At 42.3% G+C, this 20,529-nt stretch overlaps 2 protein-coding genes, 1 long non-coding RNA gene and 1 pseudogene across 3 annotated transcripts; all 4 read left to right on the top strand.

Moving 5' to 3' along the window:
- The first annotated feature begins 1,716 nt into the window (after positions 1-1,716).
- Positions 1,717-2,658, top strand: LOC139785925 (uncharacterized). Its single transcript, XM_071725088.1, has 3 exons — positions 1,717-1,865; positions 2,000-2,339; positions 2,419-2,658. The coding sequence occupies exons 1-3, from the start codon at positions 1,773-1,775 to the stop codon at positions 2,655-2,657; spliced, it is 672 nt and encodes a 223-aa protein (XP_071581189.1). The 5' UTR covers positions 1,717-1,772; the 3' UTR covers position 2,658.
- A 1,257-nt stretch (positions 2,659-3,915) lies between these two features.
- Positions 3,916-5,082, top strand: LOC139785922 (uncharacterized; annotated as a pseudogene).
- A 12,135-nt stretch (positions 5,083-17,217) lies between these two features.
- LOC139785924 (uncharacterized) lies at positions 17,218-20,046 on the top strand. The gene is made up of 2 exons (XR_011722130.1): positions 17,218-17,444; positions 19,638-20,046. It is a non-coding gene; the product is annotated as an uncharacterized lncRNA (long non-coding RNA).
- LOC139785921 (zinc finger BED domain-containing protein 5-like) lies at positions 17,438-19,479 on the top strand. The gene has a single exon (XM_071725087.1). It carries the CDS (start codon positions 17,491-17,493, stop codon positions 19,477-19,479), a length of 1,989 nt encoding a protein of 662 aa, XP_071581188.1. The 5' UTR covers positions 17,438-17,490.
- Positions 20,047-20,529: the final 483 nt, after the last annotated feature.

Below are 20,529 nucleotides of genomic sequence, written 5' to 3'. Positions count from 1 at the left end.
TGTCGCGTTCCTGGAACTCCTCGAGGGACGCTAATGTGGGCTCGATAACGTGCTGCTCGTACAACTCGCGCAAGATCGATGTACGACAGAGTTCTTTGTTCTTTGTGTTCAGACTCTTATTGGCACGTTTATCACCCACCACAAACTCCACGTTGAACGCGGTGTTCACTTTGACACAGTTATGTGTTTTTATAATGTCTCGCACTCGCTTGCACACTACGCTGCAGGCGTCTTCCAAAAACTGTCGCGGTTCTATATGGTCTGTATTAATTACCGCACCGGTCATTATCCGCGTTTCGAACGCGACATTGATTTCTCGCCATACGAGTTCTGCCGCGCGCGTGTCACCACTGTTACCGGTGTTCGCATAATCACCACCGCTGTGGATAAATAGTCTTTTCAATCGCGACTTCGCACCCTCGAGTCGCGCGATTCTGGCAACCAACGATTGCCTCTGCCCGATCGAGAGCCGTGGACGTTTGGCACTACTGCGTGTCTCGAGCTGCTCGACGAATTCCGCGCATTGCAGCTCCCATGTGAAAAATTCACCCACGGTAGCGACTTGGTCTGACAGCTCCAATAGATCGCGTTAGGTTTGCTCCACATGTTCCATGTTTGATCTATTTCGCACTATTCTTTTATTATATCGCTTCACAGAGTCTCTCTTACAGAGCAACGTGCACGTGATAATGTTCGATCATAAAATAAACCGCAATTCTTTTCGACCGATGTATCGCTCTCAAATCATACTACTGCGGCTCGACGCGCTTCATTCCTCGTTATATACCCTTTGCCCTCTCTCGCTTCAACTGATTTTTGAAAGATCTTTTCCTGTGTCTCGCGTACTGCGTAGATAGATTGTTTAGTCTACGCGATAACACCTCCTTTTCCTACAAAAATGTTGTTTACCTAAATTTTATCATCGCTTCGATGCTGTCGATCCGTCTTTTTTTCTTTTGTTTAGCGTACTGCGTCGTAAAAAATAGCGCGAAATTGTTTAGTCTACGCGATAACACCCCCTTTTCCTAGAAAAATGTTGTTTACGACGAACATGTTCCGACAGGTTCGACGCGTTATCGGGTCGATCATCGTCCCGATGACGTTATTTCTTTGGTAATTATACAGTTTAGGGGCCTCACCTCCGATTTTGATGAACTTAGGCTTAATCGACGCGTTTTTGCTCAAAACAACCGAATCTGGCAGAAAAAAGTGTCGCTCTGCCCCGCGACGCGAGATATTAAACGTTAAAGTTGACAGGAATCAGGTTATGATTCCTGTCATACCGACGCCATGTAGCAACACTGAACATGCCCTGCGGCCACATACGCATGCTCAGTGGCCGCACGCGCATGCTCAGTGGCCGCACGCGCATGCAAAACTGCGCCAATTTTAAATATGTATTTTATAAAACAAATGAAGCGCGACAATGTTGTTACTGTCAGATGCCACGAAATTGCACGCCACGTCGCCACGCAATGTTAGGGCTGATAGAATTCGGACATTTGACATATAGTTAAGATAAGTTAATAGATTTTTTAATTCAGCATGGTGTCCTAACAGCTACAATTAAATGTAGTGAATGTGGTAGCGATATTAATATTGATAAAGAAACATTAATGTACCGATGTAGAAAACGGTACTACGTAAAAAATGAGCACAAGAAACGTGTCTCGAAGCAGTGCAATTTTAAGAAAAGTGGCAAAGCTGGTACTTGGTTCGGGAAAAGTCATCTTGACGTGGCAACAATATTCAAACTTGTTGCCTGTTTTTTAATGTTGAGACATCCACGTCAAGATGACACACAAGATGAAACTGGCGTTTCATCGCCGACCACGATTGTTGACTGGTTCAATTTTTGCCGAGAGGTAATTATATTTTAATATATTTTCATAAATACACACACACACACACACACACACACACACACACACACACACACACACACATGTAAAATGTATGAAACAAAATATTAATAATATAATATTATTTCTTTCTGCAGGTCTGTGTGTTCTGGGCTGAAAAACATAGTGAGGAACTTGGTGGCCCAGGTTGCACAGTAGAAATCAATGAAGCAAAAATTGGAAAAAGAAAATACAATCGTGGTCGGCTCATAACAGGTCACTGGATTTTCGGAGGATATGAGCGAGGCACAAAGAAGATTTTTATCGTGCCAGTACAGGATCGAACTGAAAAGACACTTCTGGCGTGTATTAAGGAGTGGATATTGCCAGGTACTACCATCGTGTCAGATTGTTGGAAGTCTTATAATTGTTTGAACAATGAAGGCTTCCAACATCTGACAGTAAACCACTCCTACAACTTCGTCGATCCTGAAACTGGTGAGAACTTTTTGCCATAGTTAACTACATTATTATTGTTTATTTGTATATTGTTCTAATACATTTTTTAAATCTACAGGCGCGCATACGCAGCATATAGAGCGTGTTTGGAGAGAGGTTTGCGGAAATATCCCAAGGTACGGAACCAGGGAGGATCACCTCCTTGGATATTTGTGCGAATATCTCTTCAAACGCGCCTATAGCCGCTTGGAGCGTATAGAAATCTTCTTTGATGTCATCGCAGAATTATATCCTCCGACATCCACTTTTGAGGACCAGCCAGAAGCATCTGACGAACCAAGTACCAGCACTGCTTAGAGATACGTTTTTTGTGCTCATTTTTTACGTAGTACCGTTTTCTACATCGGTACATTAATGTTTTTTTTATCAATATTGATGTCATTACCGCATTCACTATATTTAATTGTAAATGTTAGAACACCATGCTGGATTAATAAATCTAATAGCTTATCCTGACAATATGTTACATACCTAAACTCTATTATACCTAACATTATTGCGTGGCGTGCGTTATGTCTTGGTCAAAGTTTTGACTGGTCAATTCTGCGGAATGACTGGTCAATCATGCAGAATAAACGTCTTAATTCAAGCATGCAGTTAGGTATCACGCTGGGAGTTTGTTTAGTTTTATTATGCGGAGGAACGTGTATAAACAGTACACAAATAATCAAGCGTCTTCATTCAAACAGTTAGGTTTCACGCTGGGAGTTTTGTTTAGATTTATTATGCGGGGGAAGGGGCTTCGCCGCAGGCTACTTCTATGTAAAAATCACAACTTCTATAAAGCAGGGCATATACACACGTGTGTGTGCAGGGGGGAGGGCCAATCAGACGCTGGATAGGTATGGGGTATCCAATCAAAACGCTCCATTTAATTACCTAGTACCCCCACCCCTCACGCGGCAGCCAATCAGAGTGCTCCGAGGTCACGTAGGCAGACCGTCTGGCCACGCCTATGGCGCCAGAGGGGTCGGTGGTGTGGGTTTGTTTTGACGCCCCATACCTACCCATATACTACTTACGTGTACTCGAAATCGTTGCAACAACCAAAATATCGATATTTGGAGAATATACTAACACCGATAGAAAAGATTGGCTACTTTACGTTCTCGAATAACAATGACGTCATTCCACCGAGCGAGGCGCTCCCGAATTATATTTATATCTTTGATGACGTGGCGTCCGACAAGCAGGATACGGTAAGAGAATACTTTGCAATGGGCCGGCACGCGGACGTTGACTCCTTCTATCTTTGTCAGACGTATGCAAAGATACCGAAGCATCTTATACGCGACAACGCGAATTTATTGATTCTGTTTAAACAGGATGGTACCAATCTGAAACACGTATACAACGATCACGTAAACACCGATATGTCTTACGAGGATTTCTGTAAATTGTGTCATACATGTTGGCAACAAAAGTATGGATTTGTGATGATAGACAAGGACAGCACGCTTCCGAATGGTTGATACAGAAAAGGATTTAACGACTTCGCGATACCGTAACGTGGTTAGTTGTTGTCGACGCGTCGATTGAACAATGTTATCGCAACATGGACAGCAGCGAGGAGATTAGAGAGCGCGAGAGGATAGCAAATCAAATTGCGAAAACGAGCGATTCGATTCGCAAAAAGTATCACGCCTTGAAAACCGGTAAAATGGAGGAAGATATCGCGTTGGAGAGACACTTTAAACCCATCATCGAGCCTTTAAGGCATATTGCCGAAAACGCCGTTGGCAAAGAATCTGAAATGTCAAAGATTGAGAATGAAACGGCGTGGGAAGACGAAGAGCCAAAGCTCTAACGAGAACGACCAAACACCTCGTTTAACGACTCTGTAATGGCTTCAACTCCGGTTACGTTGAAACGATCGATAACTTTGCCATCTAATTTGAGTGAAATAACTAAAATTTTACAACCGCGTAAATCGAAACGATCGAAAGGTCCATTGGATGTACCACCGATAACCTCTGCGCCGTCCGCAAAAACCATACAACCCACAATGCTCGAATCACTCGCAAACGAGAAGGTTTTCGAAACCATGGATGACTCGCTCGTGACGTCCGTTTGACAGCAGTTGCAAACATCTGAGAGTCGAGAAACGTTGCGAGATCACTTGGGTCCATTGAGCCAAAAGTACGTCGGAGCTGTTCTGAGTGGCGATCAAGAAAGCGTGTACGGCGTTTATTTCAGCAACGATGGAATGATGCTCGGTAATAAACGTTTTGACGTGGACAACGCGGACAACATAATTATCGACGGCATACGATACGCAGGCACACGCGGTCTTTACGAGTTGATGTTTAAGAAAATCCCCAATGACGAGATCTACACGGAGGACGACATGCAAAAGTACAAGAACATTCTGTTGATGACGAATGCTCATAAACGCAATCATGATGCTCACGCTCGATTAAATGGCAACAGGGAATACAAGTACAAAAATATAATCGCACCGTGTGCCATGACATTAAACGAAAACAAGATCGACCATATAATTGCATCCTCGATTTCGGGTAAAAAAACTGGAAAAGGTATACCGCGTGCCATGACATTAAACGACAACAAAATCGACTATGTTTATTGGGACGATCCCAACGAGCTTGTAGATCGTTTCCGATTGCTCGAAGCTTCGCGCCTAGCGAGTCACAACGGTCACGATAACGAGATCCTGTCGATTATCGAGGAACTTCGCGAGGCTGGACTTATTATAAATTAAACCGCGCGTTGGCGAGTCATTCAATCAACATCGAAATGCCGATCAACAAGTTTGGTATATCGCTTGGAAGAGGCAGTGCGGAACCGTACTATCAATGGAGCGGATTAATCAGAAATTACGTGCGCGATAACGCTCTTTGCGTGGTCGCCACCGACTTTGACGCGAAATCGCGCAAGATTCGACGGGTAGCGCCGCCTGTAGATGATGGCGATGCCGCCAACAAACGTTACGTGCAGCAAAGCGTGCAAATTTTGAAAGATCGACAGGATGAAATCGAGAGAAAGATGATCACATTTCAGAATAACGTGCAAATTACCTTAAACGAGCTTCAAAAGATGATTCAAGATGTAATTGCGAATCATCGCGAATAGATAAGAACGTACATCTAATCTCTGCGTCAGTTGCGCGTCATCGTCATGGCTAGTAAGAAGCAATCTGCTGAGAAACGGCTGCTGGTGGAAGAACTACATGCTTCTGCGAGAAGAAATTTTCCGCGAAGACGCGTCATAGTGCGTGGATACGATGACCTGTGGCAGGCGGATGTGGTCGAGATGCGTCCATACACGCGATTCAACAGAGGCTACCACTACATACTCACCGTTATCGACGTGCTGAGCAAGCACGCATAGGCCATATCGCTCAAGGTCAAGAACGGAACAGAGGTTACTACGGCGATTGCAAAAATAATTCGAGACGGCGGAAGATGTCCGAAAAATCTGCAGACTGACAAGGGGAAAGAATTTTACAACGCAAACGTGCAGAAACTCTTGAAGAAACATAATATCAATCACTATTCGACCTATTCCGTAGGCATCGGTCGTCGAACAATTTAATCGCACGCTCAAGAACGACATGTGGAAAATGTTTACGCGCAATGGAAATTACAAATGGATCGACTCGCTGCCGGGTCTCGTATCGGATTACAACGCGCGAAAGCATACGACCTATTGATGTTACCCCCGCGATCGCCGACAAGCTCCTAACAACGGTGTACAGCCACGTAAAGATCGCTGCTCCCGCGCGATTTAAAGTGGGCGACTCGGTACGCATGAGTAAATTCAAGACAATCTTCGAGAAAGGATACAAGCCAAATTGGACCACGGAGGTGTTTAGAATCGTCAAAGTGCAGAAAACTAATCCCGTGACGTATCTATTGGAAGATTCCTGCGGAAAACCTGTCACTGGTAGATTCTACGAATACGAGTTGCATCGCGTTGCTAATCCCGACGTGTATCTCGTTGAAAAAGTTTTGCGTAAGAGGGGGGATGAGGTTTATGTAAAGTGGTTAGGATTTGATAATTCATACAATTCATGGATACACAAGAATAATGTATTGTAAAAATTTATTACAACATAAAAACATATTATACATACAAATGAGTCATTTATTTTCAAAATATCCAAATGTATTTACAATATATATATACAGGGTGAGGCAATAACTATTACCACCTTAAATATATTCGAATCTGTAAGCCCAGAGAAAAATTAGTGTAACCAAAATTGTACGGTACGAAGGGGGCTATCATATAGCGATAATAATTTTTGTCCAGGTGGAGGCGCTTCTGAGATATCAAGGTCATCTTTATTTTTTTAAATTAATTCGGTACATTTTTTTCCATAATACGATAGAGGAGCTGAAAACAAGTTCAGAACTTATGACACAAGATCATTGAACAAGATTTAAAGTGAAGAAAAAACGATTAAAAAATACATGTTTGTATTGAATGAAAGTTACGTTTAAAGAAAATGTTCGAAGTGATGGCCATCATTATCGATGCAACACTGGATTCTTTCGATCACTGATTGGCTTGTTCTTTTAATAACGTCGGGAGTTATTGATGCTCAGGCTGTAATAATCCGTTGTTGCATGTCTTGAGGTGTAGTTGGTTCTTCTTTGTAGACCATGTCTTTAGGGTTCCCCATAAAAAAAAATCCAGTAGTGTCAAGTCTGGCGTACGAGCTGGCCACACTACACGACCCCCACGTCCAATCCAGCGATTGGTAAATTTTTCATTAAGTTTATTTCTCGCAACAAATGAAAAATGAGCTGGGCATCCATCGTGCTGGTACCACATTGTTCGTCGTATAATTAAAGGCAAATCTTCTAACAAAGGACCTAATGTATGCTTAAGAAAATTAGCGTACCTATTGCCATTTAAATGTCCGTCAAAAAAATAAGGATCAATAATTTTGTCACCTATGATACCGCACCATACATTTAAAGACCATTGTCTCTGATGTTCGACCTGCCGCAGCCAATGAGGATTTTCCACTGCCCAGAAATGCATGTTACGCAAATTAACTTTCCCGTGATTAGTAAATGTTGCCTCATCAGTGAATAACACGGTATCAAAAAATGAGTCATTGTTTCGAATCTGATGTTGAGCCCATTGACAAAATTTAACACGATTCACAAAGTCTATTCCATGCAATTCTTGGTGAAGGCTAAGATGGTATGGATGGAATTTGTGACGATGCAAAATACGGAGTACGCTCCTCTGACTAATACCAGATTCTCGTTCAATTGTTCGCGAACTAACGTGAGGATTTCGAGCAACCATGGCGAGGACACCAATTTCATTCTCTTCATGGGTTACTTGTTTTTCACGTTCACTTTTACGAGTATTTAAACTACCGGTTTGTTTAAGTTTATCGCACACATTTTTAAATGTTTTACGCGAAGGCTGAATACAATTAGGATATCGTTCAGCATATAAATTTTTTGCTCGCACTGAATTTTGTTGACCATAAATGAGAATCATGTCAACTTGTTGTTCAAATGGATACATCTTGCACGATTGACTGATTTGCCGATACTAATCTTGTCATGTTTACTTTATTTACTACGGTGAACTTATTAAGATGTCCTTCAAAGAGTATGTTTGTTTTCATTGAAGTGATAATACGTGATTATTTATTTCCACTATTGAAAGACATCTGAGCAAGTTTCCAGGATAAACTAGACATGAAAATGGATTAAAATAAGATTAAAATAAAAAGTGTAAGCGATTTTCATAGACGTCGGTAACGGGCGACGCGTAGACCGTTGACGCGGTCGTGTTTATCTCGACGAGCTTGTAGTTACTGTTGACAAATTTGAAATCGAACAAACCAAGACATTTTTGTGAATATATATAAGGACGCTGATTGCCGAGAGGGCCAGAGTCCTCTCAGTCAGCCGAATAGACAGGACGTCCGTGAAAGATTCTGAGCTCGAACACCGAGCGACCGAGGAGTCCACCCGCGAGGCAGAGCGGTATTTCCGCGTTGTAATAATCGTTCGATTGAATAAAGTGGCATTTGATACGAACATTATCCTACTGACATTCCATCCGTGGCCATTCCCTACAACATCAGAAGTGGGATTGTGACACAAGGTAAGCCCTTAAGTTCGGCGCAAAGCGGAACGCGGAGTGCGCGAATCGGCAATTCGGTGTGAACGCGTGTGTCAAGTGAGCGCGTATGGCTTTGATCGGGAGAGACGAACGATTTGATGCGATGGGAAGCGAGTGTACCGTAATATAATTAAAAGATGCTCTTCGCGAACGGGGACTACCGGCAGGCGGGACGAAACCCGAATTAATTAGACGATTGAACGAATATAGTTCGGAGGTATGGCACGAGCTCGCGGCGCGACGGAAGGGTACCTCGCAAAAGGCCGATGGATCGAAAGACGTTCACCGGCCGACGGAGGAGGTCGGAGAACTGGTGAGAGACCGTGAGACATCGGCGCGAGGGGAGCGGACGAGAATCGCGGCGCTTGAGTTGGAGGAGCGCGACAACGCGATTCTAAGGATGGAGATTGAGCTCCTGCGTAGAGAGAAAGAGCTCTGGGAGATGGAGCAGAGAATGCTCCGACGAGAGATGGAGATGCTGCGGAGTTCTCCGGCTATGAGTATGGCGGCGGGTAGCAGCGCGACTTCGATGTCCGGTGGCTTTCGGAATATAAAAGAATTGTTGCCAGAATTTGACGGGACGGATAATGCTTTTTGGAGATGGAAGCAGCAATTGCAGCTACTTAGACACACATACGAATTAGACAAAAACGCGGCGAGGATACTAATTAGCTCGCGGCTAAGAGGACGCGCGTTGATGTGGTTTTATTCGAGGGCTGAATATTTGACGCTGAGCGTAGAAGCATTGCTTAGAGAGATGGAACAAATGTTTAACCTGCGTCCGGGAAAATTAGCTCTTCGAGGAGAATTCGAGTCTCGGATCTGGAGAGGAGGTGAATCATTTTGCGATTATTACCACGACAAGATGATTCTGGCCAACCGTATACCGATCGCGGAAGACGAAATAGTGGACTATTTTATCGAAGGAGTGGTGGATCAGCGATTGCAGAATCAGGCCCGATTAATGAATTACCGGACGGGAACTGAGCTATTGAAGGCGTTCGAGAAGATCCAGCTGGATCCAAGGCGGTCGAGCGGCGTCGGGGCAAGGAGGGACGTGGCGAGAGCGACTGGCGACGGAAAGATGGAGATGTCGACGGTGAGAAAGGGACCGACGAGATGTTACAGGTGCCAGGAGACGGGGCACATGGCGACGCAGTGCAGGCGGGCGATGGTGAGGTCGTGTTTCGTGTGCGGATCAGCGGAGCACATAGCGAGGGACTGCCCGAAGCGGAGTCAGTCCTTAACGGCGGACACGGCGAGAGACCTTGCGCGAGCGACGTCCACGAACATGGTACAACCTATCGAACTACCGAAGCCTTACATGGCTCGTGTGAAAATTTCGCCGGAAAGTACGAATAACGAATCGCGTTGTTACGTTGTCGACGCGCTCATCGATTCGGGCTCGCCGATCAGTCTCGTGCGAAGCGATGTGATCCCGGGTGAGTCGCATCTGCTTGAGGAAGAAGAATCCCGTCAGTTTTGCGGAATTAACGGCTCGAGATTAAATATCGATGGGGTATTCCGCTTGGGTATTCGTTTTGGAAGTGAATGGCGTGCGTTGTGAGATGAAATTTTATACGGTGCCAAGCGATACGATGACGTACGACGTTCTGTTGGGAAGAGATTTTTTAAATTGCCCGCATTTACGCGTTATATTCGGGGAAACTCTCGAGGTCACAGGGGTCGAGGAGGCGCGCGCGATTGACCAGTCATTACATATCGAATACAGCGATGACTTTGCTCGAACTTGCGACGAGTTGAAAGTGAATCCGGCTGTAGGGGAAGATGTGTCCGCGCGAATCCGCGAAGCGTATCAGTCGCGTTACCTGGCGAATATTCGAGAGGGGAATTTTGTGATGGTTATTGCGCTTAATCACAAACAGCCCATAAGTTCGCGTCCACGTAGGTTGTCATTTGCAGATAAAGAGGTTGTAACGATGCACCCCTTTACGAAGCATCGTTCCCGGCTACCACCCGCCGGATGCCGCCCGACCGGTCCTCCGTCGGGCAAAGACAGGGCGCGGTGCGCCCGCCATATTTTTAAACGATTCCACATGCACCGTGTGCGCGGGCCAGACGCAGCACCGGTGCCTTCCCGCACGGCGCCGACGAGCGCCGGAGGGAGCCGACCCGCGCCGAAGGCGAGCGCGCGAAGCGTACCCCCACGCGGCTCGCCTGACGATCGGCCTCCCTCCTACCGAACCCGGCACGCCGGGACGTATATAAACCGGCGCTCCGCGCAAAGACTTCACTTCGTCTACCTCCGAGCATTCCGCTAAGCCGACGAAGCCTACCTCACCTAACGAATATCCTAGGGCGACACACCAACGGGGTTCAGAGCTCTGCGCCTCGACCGAGTACTCTCAGGTGTCCCCGACGTCCCGCCAACGTAACTCCCGACGGCCACGGTCCCGCGGGGTCGACCACGCTCGGCCTCGTGGCGAGTACTCTCACCACCGCAGCCCCGGGCTCCGAATCCTAGATACATGCCTTCGAGGCACCGCGTATTCCCGCCGGTAGAACACCCGACACGGTAAATGCACCGCGCTATCGTTTCTCCGGAGATACCGCGATCCAGCCGTCTGTAAATACCGCGCCGAGTGCACCGGCACTATCATCGTAATTACCGCGATCCGTTCTTCTGTAATTCGTTAAGACCGCGCCGAATGCACCTGCACTATCGGTGTAAATAGTCTGTAATACCGCGCCGAGTGCACATGCACCATCGTTGTAAATACCGCGACCTGTTATCCTGTAAGACCGCGCCGAGTGCACCCGCACTACCGATCATTGTACATACCGCGTTTCTGTATTCGTAAACCCGCGTTCCCGTAATCCGTAATCTCGCGCCGAGTGCACATGCACTACCGGTCTTTGAAATACCGCATTGTATATATATCTAGTATCCAGTAATACCGAGCCGAGTGCACATGCACTACCGATCTTACCGCATTGTATATATCCCTAACGAGTAAACGTTATAGTGTGCATTACAAGCTGATTATTGTCTCTGGGCCTTCTATCGAACTCCTGATCCGGCGAGCTAGTCCGCGTTCGATTAATAAAGTTAGGCCGTTACAAGGTTTTGCGTAAGATTCTAGATGAGCTTTTAGAAAAGGGAATTATTCGACCGAGCTGTTCACCATATGCAAGCCCGATTGTCTTGGTAAAAAAGAAGGACGGCAGTTACCGACTATGTGTGGACTTTCGTGAATTGAATAAGATTACCATACGCGACAATTTCCCACCTGAACGGATCGACGATAATATCGATAGCTTGCGGGGTAAGAAGTACTTTACTAGCTTAGATCTGAAGGACGGATATTACCACATGAAAGTACACGAGCCGTCGGTAAAGTATACGTCCTTCGTGATGCCCCTGGGCCAGTTTGAATTCATGCGTGTGCCATTTGGTTTGAAGAACGCGCCGCGTGTTTTTTGCCGATATATAAATGCCGCTTTCCAGTCGTTGATTCGAGGGAACCGAATGCAAGTTTATATGGATGATATGATGGTCGCGACCGAGGATCTAGAGGAGCATATCGAGGTTCTATCTGAAATCTTTGAGATAGCAGGCAAGCACGGGTTACAATTTAGGTTGGATAAATGTTATTTCGTGCAAACAGAAATTAAGTATTTGGGATATTGTATTAACCGACACGGTATTCGACCGAGCGACGATAACATTGAGGCTGTACTTAATTACCCGATACAGCGTAATGCGAAAGAGATGCAACGATTTATCGGACTGCGAGTTATTTTCGCAGATTTATCCCCGGATTCTCTGTATTAGCGAAACCATTGTACGATATAATAAGAAAAAATGCCGCTTTTAAATTCGGATCCGTCGAGAATTCAGTGTTTAAAACGCTCAAGCGACATTTATCGGGTAAACCGGTGCTTGCGATTTATTCTCCACAGGCAGAAACGGAGCTGCACTGTGATGCGAGCGCCAGCGGTTTCGGTGGTATTCTGCTCCAGAAACAAAGCGATAATACGTGGCGTCCGATTTCGTTCTGGAGCCAGCGAACAACGCCCGCGGAGTCGAGATATCACAGTTTTGAACTTGAATGCCTGGCTGTCGTGTACGCATTAAAGAGATTTTATGTTGGGATTTTTTATTGGGTGTACAACTTAGTTCGGTCCGTTTTTAAAAGATGGCTCTAGGTGCTATAAATGGTTGACGGCGACAGCTGATTTTTGCTGTATCGTGAAGTGTCAACATCTGTCAACCAAATATTGTTTACAAGCCTTTGAGTTTTGCACAACAAGTTTAATTTTTATTGCGTTGAAAATGTCGAGTTTCGTTCCAAATAAGCACCATTTGCGGGAAGTTTTGATTTTCTGTTTCAATTGGAAGAAAAGTGCAGCTGAAGCGCATTGAATGCTTGTGAAAGTGTATGGTGAATCTGCACCATCGGATAAATCTTGCAGAGAATGGTTTCGACGATTTAAAAGTGGTGATTTTTTAGTGTTGAAGACAAAGAGCGTTCGGGTCAACCGAAAAAGTTTGAAGATGAAGAATTAAAAACATTACTCGATCAAGATTCGTGTCAAACGCAAGAAGAGCTCGCAAAAACATTGAAAGTTACTCAACAAGCTATTTCGAAACAACTCAAAGCCGCGGGATACATCCAAAAGCAAGGAAATTGGGTTCCATATGAATTGAAACCGAGAGATATCGAACGACGATTTTGCATGTCCGAAATGTTGCTTGAACGGTACAAAAAGAAGTCTTTTCTGCATCGAATTATTACCGGGGACAAAAAATGGATTCACTACGACAACCCGAAACGCAAAAAATCGTATGTAAAGCCCGGCCAACCGGGAACATCAACGCCGAAGCCGAATATCCATGGTGCCAAGGTAATGCTCTGTATTTGGTGGGATCAGAAGGGTGTGATCCACTATGAGCTGCTAAAACCTGGTCAAACCATCATGGGAGACTTCTACAGGCAACAATTGATCCGTTTAAAGCGAGCTATAGCCGAAAAACGTCCAGAATATGTGACCAGACACGAATCCATAATCTTTCACCATGACAACGCTCGGCCTCATGTTGCTGTTCCGATTAAAAACTATTTGGAAAATATCGGATGGAAAGTTCTGGCTCACCCGCCTTATAGCCCAGACCTTGCCCCTTCCGACTACCATTTGTTTCGATCGATGCAGAACGCTTTGACTGGAATACGCTTCACTTCAGAACAGGGTATCAAAAATTGGCTCGATTCATTCTTGGCTTCAAAAGATGAACGCTTCTTCCGCGACGGAATCCATAAATTGCCAGAAAGATGGGAAAAAGTAGTGGCTAGCGATGGACAGTACTTTGAATAAGGTTCAAATAAATGCGTTTTTCAAGCAAAAAAACGGACCGAATTAAGTTGTACAACCAATATATTTGGCGGAGCTAAAATTTAAAATTGTTACCGATTGCGATGGTTTCCGCTTAACGTTGAAGAAGAGAGATGTGAATCCTCGAATTTCGCGTTGGGCGCTTTTTTTACAGGATTATGAATATGAGCTTGTTCATCGTCCGGGGAAGCGAATGAGTCATGTTGACGCGCTTAGTCGTTGCCACAGCGTACTGGTACTCAAAGACAGCACATTAGAGAAAACTTTGTCTGTTTGTCAGGACCGCGACGATGAGATTTTAAAGATTCGTACGGAACTCGAGAGCGGCGATGTGAAATATTACGAGTTGCGGGACGGACTTGTATATCGGAAAGACAGAAATAAGAAGTTACTTTTTTATGTTCCTCGATCTATGGAATCAAACATAATTCGAACATGCCATGATGATCTTGGTCATGTGGGAATCGATAAGGTGGTTGAGAACATTACAAGGGTTTATTGGTTTCCTCGTATGCGCGAGAAGGTGCGTGAACATATTTTGAACTGTCTTAAATGTATTGAATTTTCTCCATCGAGTGGAAGGACAGAGGGATATTTGCATAGCATACCAAAAGAGAATTTGCCCTTTGCAACCGTACATGTAGATCATATGGGCCCGTTGGAGAAAACCGGGAAGGGCTATCGGCATTTGTTCGTAATAATTGACGCGTTCACAAAATTCATTAGACTCTGTCCTTGTAAATCGACTACGACGGAGGAAGTGATAAAGCATCTTAACGATTATTTCCGCGCATATAGCAGACCGAAACGTTTGATTTCCGATCGAGGAACCTGTTTCACGTCCGACGCGTTCAAGGAATATTTAGAAACCGAAGCGATCGAGCATGTATTGGTAGCGGTAGGTACACCACGAGCAAACGGGCAGGTCGAACGATTTAATAGAATAATAACGCCGATGCTGGCGAAACTCAGCGAGATGCCCTCTAAATGGGATCGTGTTTTGGAGCAGGTAGAGTTTGCCGTCAATAATACTGTTTGTCGTACGACTGGCGAGACGGCTGCCCGCCTATTGTTCGGTCTTGAACAGCGAGGAAAACCGAATGACGCGCTGCGCGATTTAGTTAATCAGAACTTACAGGAAAAACGCGATTTTACGTTGCTTCGGGATAAAACCCGATCGCAAATAGACGAAGAACAGCGGAAAAGCGCTGAGCGATATAACTTGCGACGGAAGGCCGCGCGTGAATACAAAGTCGGCGACTATGTTGAGATTCGAAATATCGAGACAGCGGCCGGAATCAATAAGAAGTTGTTGCCGAAATTCAAAGTCCCGTATATAGTGAAGAAAGTATTAGACCACGATCGTTATGTTGTGGTAGACATCGATGGTTTTCAATTGACACAGCGACCGTATACCGGTGTACTGGCGCCGGATCAGATGCGTCCTTATTTATGCGTTTAGTATTATATTAATGACTGACGAATATTTAGCTATAGTGTGAATGTATTTATTGATTGATTGCGATTGTAAATATGAGAGCGGATTTTTATGTGAGTTTTCCGGGTCGGTCAAAAAGTCAGGATGGCCGAGCTGTAAGCGATTTTCATAGACGTCGGTAACGGGCGACGCGCGGACCGTTGACGCGGTCGTGTTTATCTCGACGAGCTTGTAGTCACTGTTGACAAATTCGAAATTGAACGAACCAAGACATTTGTGAATATATATAAGGACTGGTCGCCGAGAGGGCCAGAGTCCTCTCAGTCAGCCGAATAGACAGGACGTCCGTGAAAGATTCTGAGCCCGAACACCGAGCGACCGAGGAGTCCACCCGCGAGGCAGAACGGTATTTCCGCGTTGTAATAATCGTTCGATTGAATAAAGTGGCATTTGATACGAACATTATCCTACTGACATTCCATCCGTGGCCATTCCCTACAAAAGAAAATAAAAGTCAGTCAATCGCGTGCACGATGTATCCGTTTGAAAAATAAGTTGATAGGATACCCTATAATAAGCAATGTCAAAAACCAAAACATACCGATAAACATACTGATAAAACATTACTTGGAACATCTTTTTTAAACGAAAATTTTATTCAATACAAAAATGTATTTTTTAATCGTTTTTTCTTCACTTTAAATCTTGTTCAATGATCTTGTGTCATGAGTTCTGAACTTGTTTTCAGCTCCTCTATCATGTTATGGAAAAAAATGTACCGAATCAATTTAAAAAAATGAAGATGACCTTGATATCTCAGAAGCGCCTCCACCTGGACAAAAATTATTATCGCTATATGATAGCCCCCTTCGTACCGTACAATTTTGGTTACACTAATTTTTCTCTGGGCTTATAGATTCGAATATATTTAAGGTGGTAATAGTTATTGCATCACCCTGTATATTTACAATGGTATTTTATAATGCCCCCATGGCAGCGTCTCGGTAGAATCGGGTATAATGTATCGCTTATCGTCGTACGGACTTAGAGGGATTTTTGTTTCGGACACGGTGTACACCTCGTGTAGTTTGGACCTTATGCAAGCCTGCTGTCGCGTCATTTCAATTTCGTCTCGCAGACACCGCGTGTAATCGTCGAACGTTATCGACCTGGCTACGACGTTACTCTTAACACCTTTGACCTTTTTTGTATCTTTCTTACCGTCGACTCGCAAGGCGTACATCTTTGCTCTAAGCCCAACGAATTCAGTCATTATCGCACCGTTATTTTCATCTTTCATCAAGCCCGGAACTTTTTTATTTGCGAGTGGGAGGTAAGACATCTGAATAGCCCCTACCTCCAAATTTAATGAAACTTGCAGCAATTGTAGAGCATTAAAGGACACGCCCACACCATAAAGGATTTTGTACGGAAACAAATAGAAACGGAGAAATTAAAAAAATACAAATGGTATTTTGTATAATTTACTAATTACTAATTAATGATTACTGATTACATATTAATATGTGTGTACAGACAGTACATATAAACATACATATAAATGTTTGAATAGTTAAACAAATGTAACCTATTTTTTTGCCTGTTTTTTCCAACATGGCTTTCCGGATTTTCCGACGTTATAAATATATAGTGGCCCTTAAAAGGACCGATTTTGGTCCTGAAAAGGATCGGTAGTGATTTGTGAATCATGTCTATTTTGTTCCGTCATTTTGGTGTACTGTTGTTTACATGAAGCCGAGTAGAAGCGGGAGGAAAGGAAGACGAGGAATGTACTATGCGACGAACAAAATCATAACAAACAACGGTATTTATGCATAAAAGGGGCACACACACACACACACACACACACACACACACGCGCGCGCGCGCGCGCGCGCGGCGGGTGCAAGGCAGTGATGTGATACCGGCCCGGTTTTGGCGCATGCGCCCCCCTCCACTACGCACACAGAGTGACGCTCGGTCTATCGGTGTGTCGGCAGCGCTCGGCAGTGCCGAGCGAGAGGGAGAATATTACTCCCTCCTTGTCGCTCTCACTTAGCTCGCGCGCTCGACTGTCTACAATGCGACCGTTGGGCGCAAAAGTCTCGGGTCTTGGCGCGAAAGTGACGGGTTCGTCGAAGGAGGTTAGAGACCAACAATACCTACACAAGGTAAGTTAATAAGTATAACACTTATTTATATATTTGTGCAAGCTGCATGATGGATTCTGTTAGTCAAGGAGCTATTAAGAAACGTAGAAGTAGAGAATTTCAAAATGCCTGGCTAGATGAAGATATCTTTAAAGGATGGTTAGCTCCTCATCCTGCAGAAAATAAAGCATTTTGTATTGCATGCAATAAAACTATCAGATGTTGCAGAACAAATTTAGTTGAACATTCACAAACGGTCAGACATATCGATAACATAAAATCTTGTAATTATAAGACTGCTGATAATATTGATACCGAAAATAGTTTGTCACATAAAGATAACGTTAAACGCACAGAAATTAAATTATCAACTTTTTTTGCCGAGCATAATATAGCCTTTCAACTCGCGGATCATTTATCACCTTTGATAAAAGATACTTGTAAAGATCCCAAAGTTGTGCAAGATTTTTCACTAGGTCGAAATAAGTGCGCAAGTATTGTTAAAAATGTCACTGCAAAACGGGAAATTGAGACAATAGTAAAATATTTAAAAACTTGTAAATTTTCTATTCTAATAGATGAGAGTACGGATATCTCAGATACTAAATTAATGTGCCTTCTTGTTAGATATGTATCACCTTCGAATAAAAAAATTACAACTCAATTATTAGAATTATTATCTTTAGATGCAAGAGATTGTTCCGCGAATAAAATTTTTGAAATATTTAAAAAATGCTTAGAAGAAAAACATATTCCTATAAAAAATATTGTTGGAATGGCATCCGATAATGCGTCAGTTATGATTGGACGTAAAAATTCTTTTATGAGTCGTCTTAAAGTAGAAGTTCCAAATTTAGTAACACTGAATTGTATTTGCCATTCATCCGCGATTGTAGCCAGTAAAGCTTGCAAAAAGTTACCTTCTTCTTGCGAAGATTTGATTAGAGGAGTTGCCACTTACATTTCGGGCAGTGCGAAGAGATGTGCAATATTGGGTGAATTCCAAGATTTTTTTGAAATTGAACGAAAAAAAATATTAAAATTGTCAGAAACTAGATGGCTTTGTTTACAAAAGTGCGTTGTTAGACTCTTAGAAAATTGGGAAGTCTTGAAAAATTATTTTTTGTTAGCAACAGTAGAAGATAAATTAAAATCCGCGGAAAATATATTACAATATTTAAATGATAATTCCATTAAAGCATATTTGTTGTTTCTCAAATACGCATTAAATTATTTTAATAATTTTAACGCACTATTTCAATCGCGTAACATTTTAATCCATAAATTATACGAAAGCAGTCAACAAGTAATTCGTCAATTAGCCGACAATTTTTTAAAGTACGATAATGTCGAAAATATTTCAATTTCAGAGTTAGATAATAATGTACAACATATAGATAACATACGTATAGGACCGGAATGTGACAGTTTTTTAGAAACATTATCTTTGGAATGCGCGCAAGAAATTAAATTGAAATGTTTGGACTTCTATGTTACGGCAGTTCGAGAAATGCTAAAGCGTCTACCTTATAACGATGAATTTTTTAAACAGTTAAGTTTTCTAGATCCTAAAATTGCTCTTTATAAAGAAGGTAGAAATAAAATTAAATATCTAACTCATATTGCTAAGCAAGTAGAACATGTTAACATATCAGATTTAGCTTTCGAGTGGGACATATTACCATCAAGTTTTGACGAACAACAAAAAATACAGTTAGCTTCTTTACAAATAGATGAAATGTGGAATAATATATTACAATGTAAAAATTTTGACGGGAAAAAGTTGTTTCCAAATTTAGAATTATTAATTGAAGTAGTCCTTTGTTATCCTCATTCCAATGCCGAGGCTGAAAGAATATTTTCTATCGTTACAGATGTAAAAAGTAAGAAAAGAAATCGATTGTGTAATAATACTCTTTCCTCAATTTGTGTAATTCGATCAAGTTTTCAAGCTAATAACTTTAATTGTATTAACTTTCAACCTGACGCGAGGCATTTTGAACTGCATAATGCGCAAAATTTATATAACAATCAATGCACATCTGATAATGCTTAATATTTTTTGTATTATTTTGCATAATACTTTTGAATTTTTACATCTAGCCCATCTAGCCTATATTTTCTTTCTGCATGCTGCACATTATTATTAATTTTTATTTTATTTTTCAGCGTTTAATTACTATATACATATTAAATGTTTATTTTGTTTTTCAGAGTTTATTTTTCATATATTATCTATATATTTTTAATAAAATATGTGATAAAAATGTGATATAAAATAGTAATAAGTATGTGATTAAAAGCCAAAGATGCAATATTGTGTTTTGTAAATTATTCTTTATTTCTGTTATTAAACATGTTTTAAAAATTTATTGTAACATGTTGATTACAAATAATTTTTATTTTATTACTAAATGTGCTATTTCTCTGTATTAATTTGCAAATTTTTCTACTTATATTAATTTATGACAATATTTATAAAATATGTTTATTTTGTACTTTAAAAATGTATTTTTTTTTAATGAAAACTGGTAAGGTTTTTGGCAGTTTTCCTTACCCTTGCAACGAATGTTGGTTTTCTTTAATAATTCTGCCAAATAAAATATCCTATTTTGAGTCATTATTTGTTTTCTTTAAATTATTTCAGCTCCCTTTCCCTTCCTTCAGCGTATCTTTAAGTCTATTATTATTCAATATACATTATAATTTATAATAAAATATAAGTTGCAAATATATTAAACTTTTTGCTTTCGTGAAAAAAATTTGTTTTCAGGTATCTTTGGCAAAGTGTTTAGAATGTTCTAATCTAAAACGCCGAAAAATCACTTATGTACAAAATGTTCGTGTGTATGTATGTGTGTGTGTGTGTGTGTGTGTGTGTGACGCTTTTGTTGTCCGTTTAGGCTCTAACTTTCGTAATTTTTTAGATATCGGGATGCATTTTTTTTAATCGATAGAGTATCATGTAAGGAAGGTTGGGATTGAATTTGGCGATGATTGGTAAAACTTTTCTTTTCTAATAAAATTTAGAATTTTTGTTGAAATGTTTGTGGTTGCTCTAACTTCCGCAAATTTTAAGATATTGGGCTGTTTCTAATTTTATTAT

The sequence above is a fragment of the Temnothorax nylanderi genome, unplaced genomic scaffold (genome assembly GCF_030848795.1).
Source record: "Temnothorax nylanderi isolate EJ_2023f unplaced genomic scaffold, tnyl_v1.0 TNYL_tig0920_pilon, whole genome shotgun sequence".
NCBI lineage: Eukaryota > Metazoa > Arthropoda > Insecta > Hymenoptera > Formicidae > Temnothorax > Temnothorax nylanderi.
This window is presented reverse-complemented; position numbering and strand designations above follow the sequence as displayed.

Bases quoted from the DNA above. Each gene is read 5' to 3' on its own strand.
- LOC139785925 (XM_071725088.1), top strand. From the start codon at position 1,773: ATGTTGAGACATCCACGTCAAGATGACACACAAGATGAAACTGGCGTT. The intron at 1,866-1,999 runs GTAATTATATTT...TTCTTTCTGCAG, and splicing joins GGTTCAATTTTTGCCGAGAG to GTCTGTGTGTTCTGGGCTGA. The intron at 2,340-2,418 runs GTGAGAACTTTT...TTAAATCTACAG, and splicing joins CTTCGTCGATCCTGAAACTG to GCGCGCATACGCAGCATATA.
- LOC139785921 (XM_071725087.1), top strand. From the start codon at position 17,491: ATGATGGATTCTGTTAGTCAAGGAGCTATTAAGAAACGTAGAAGTAGA.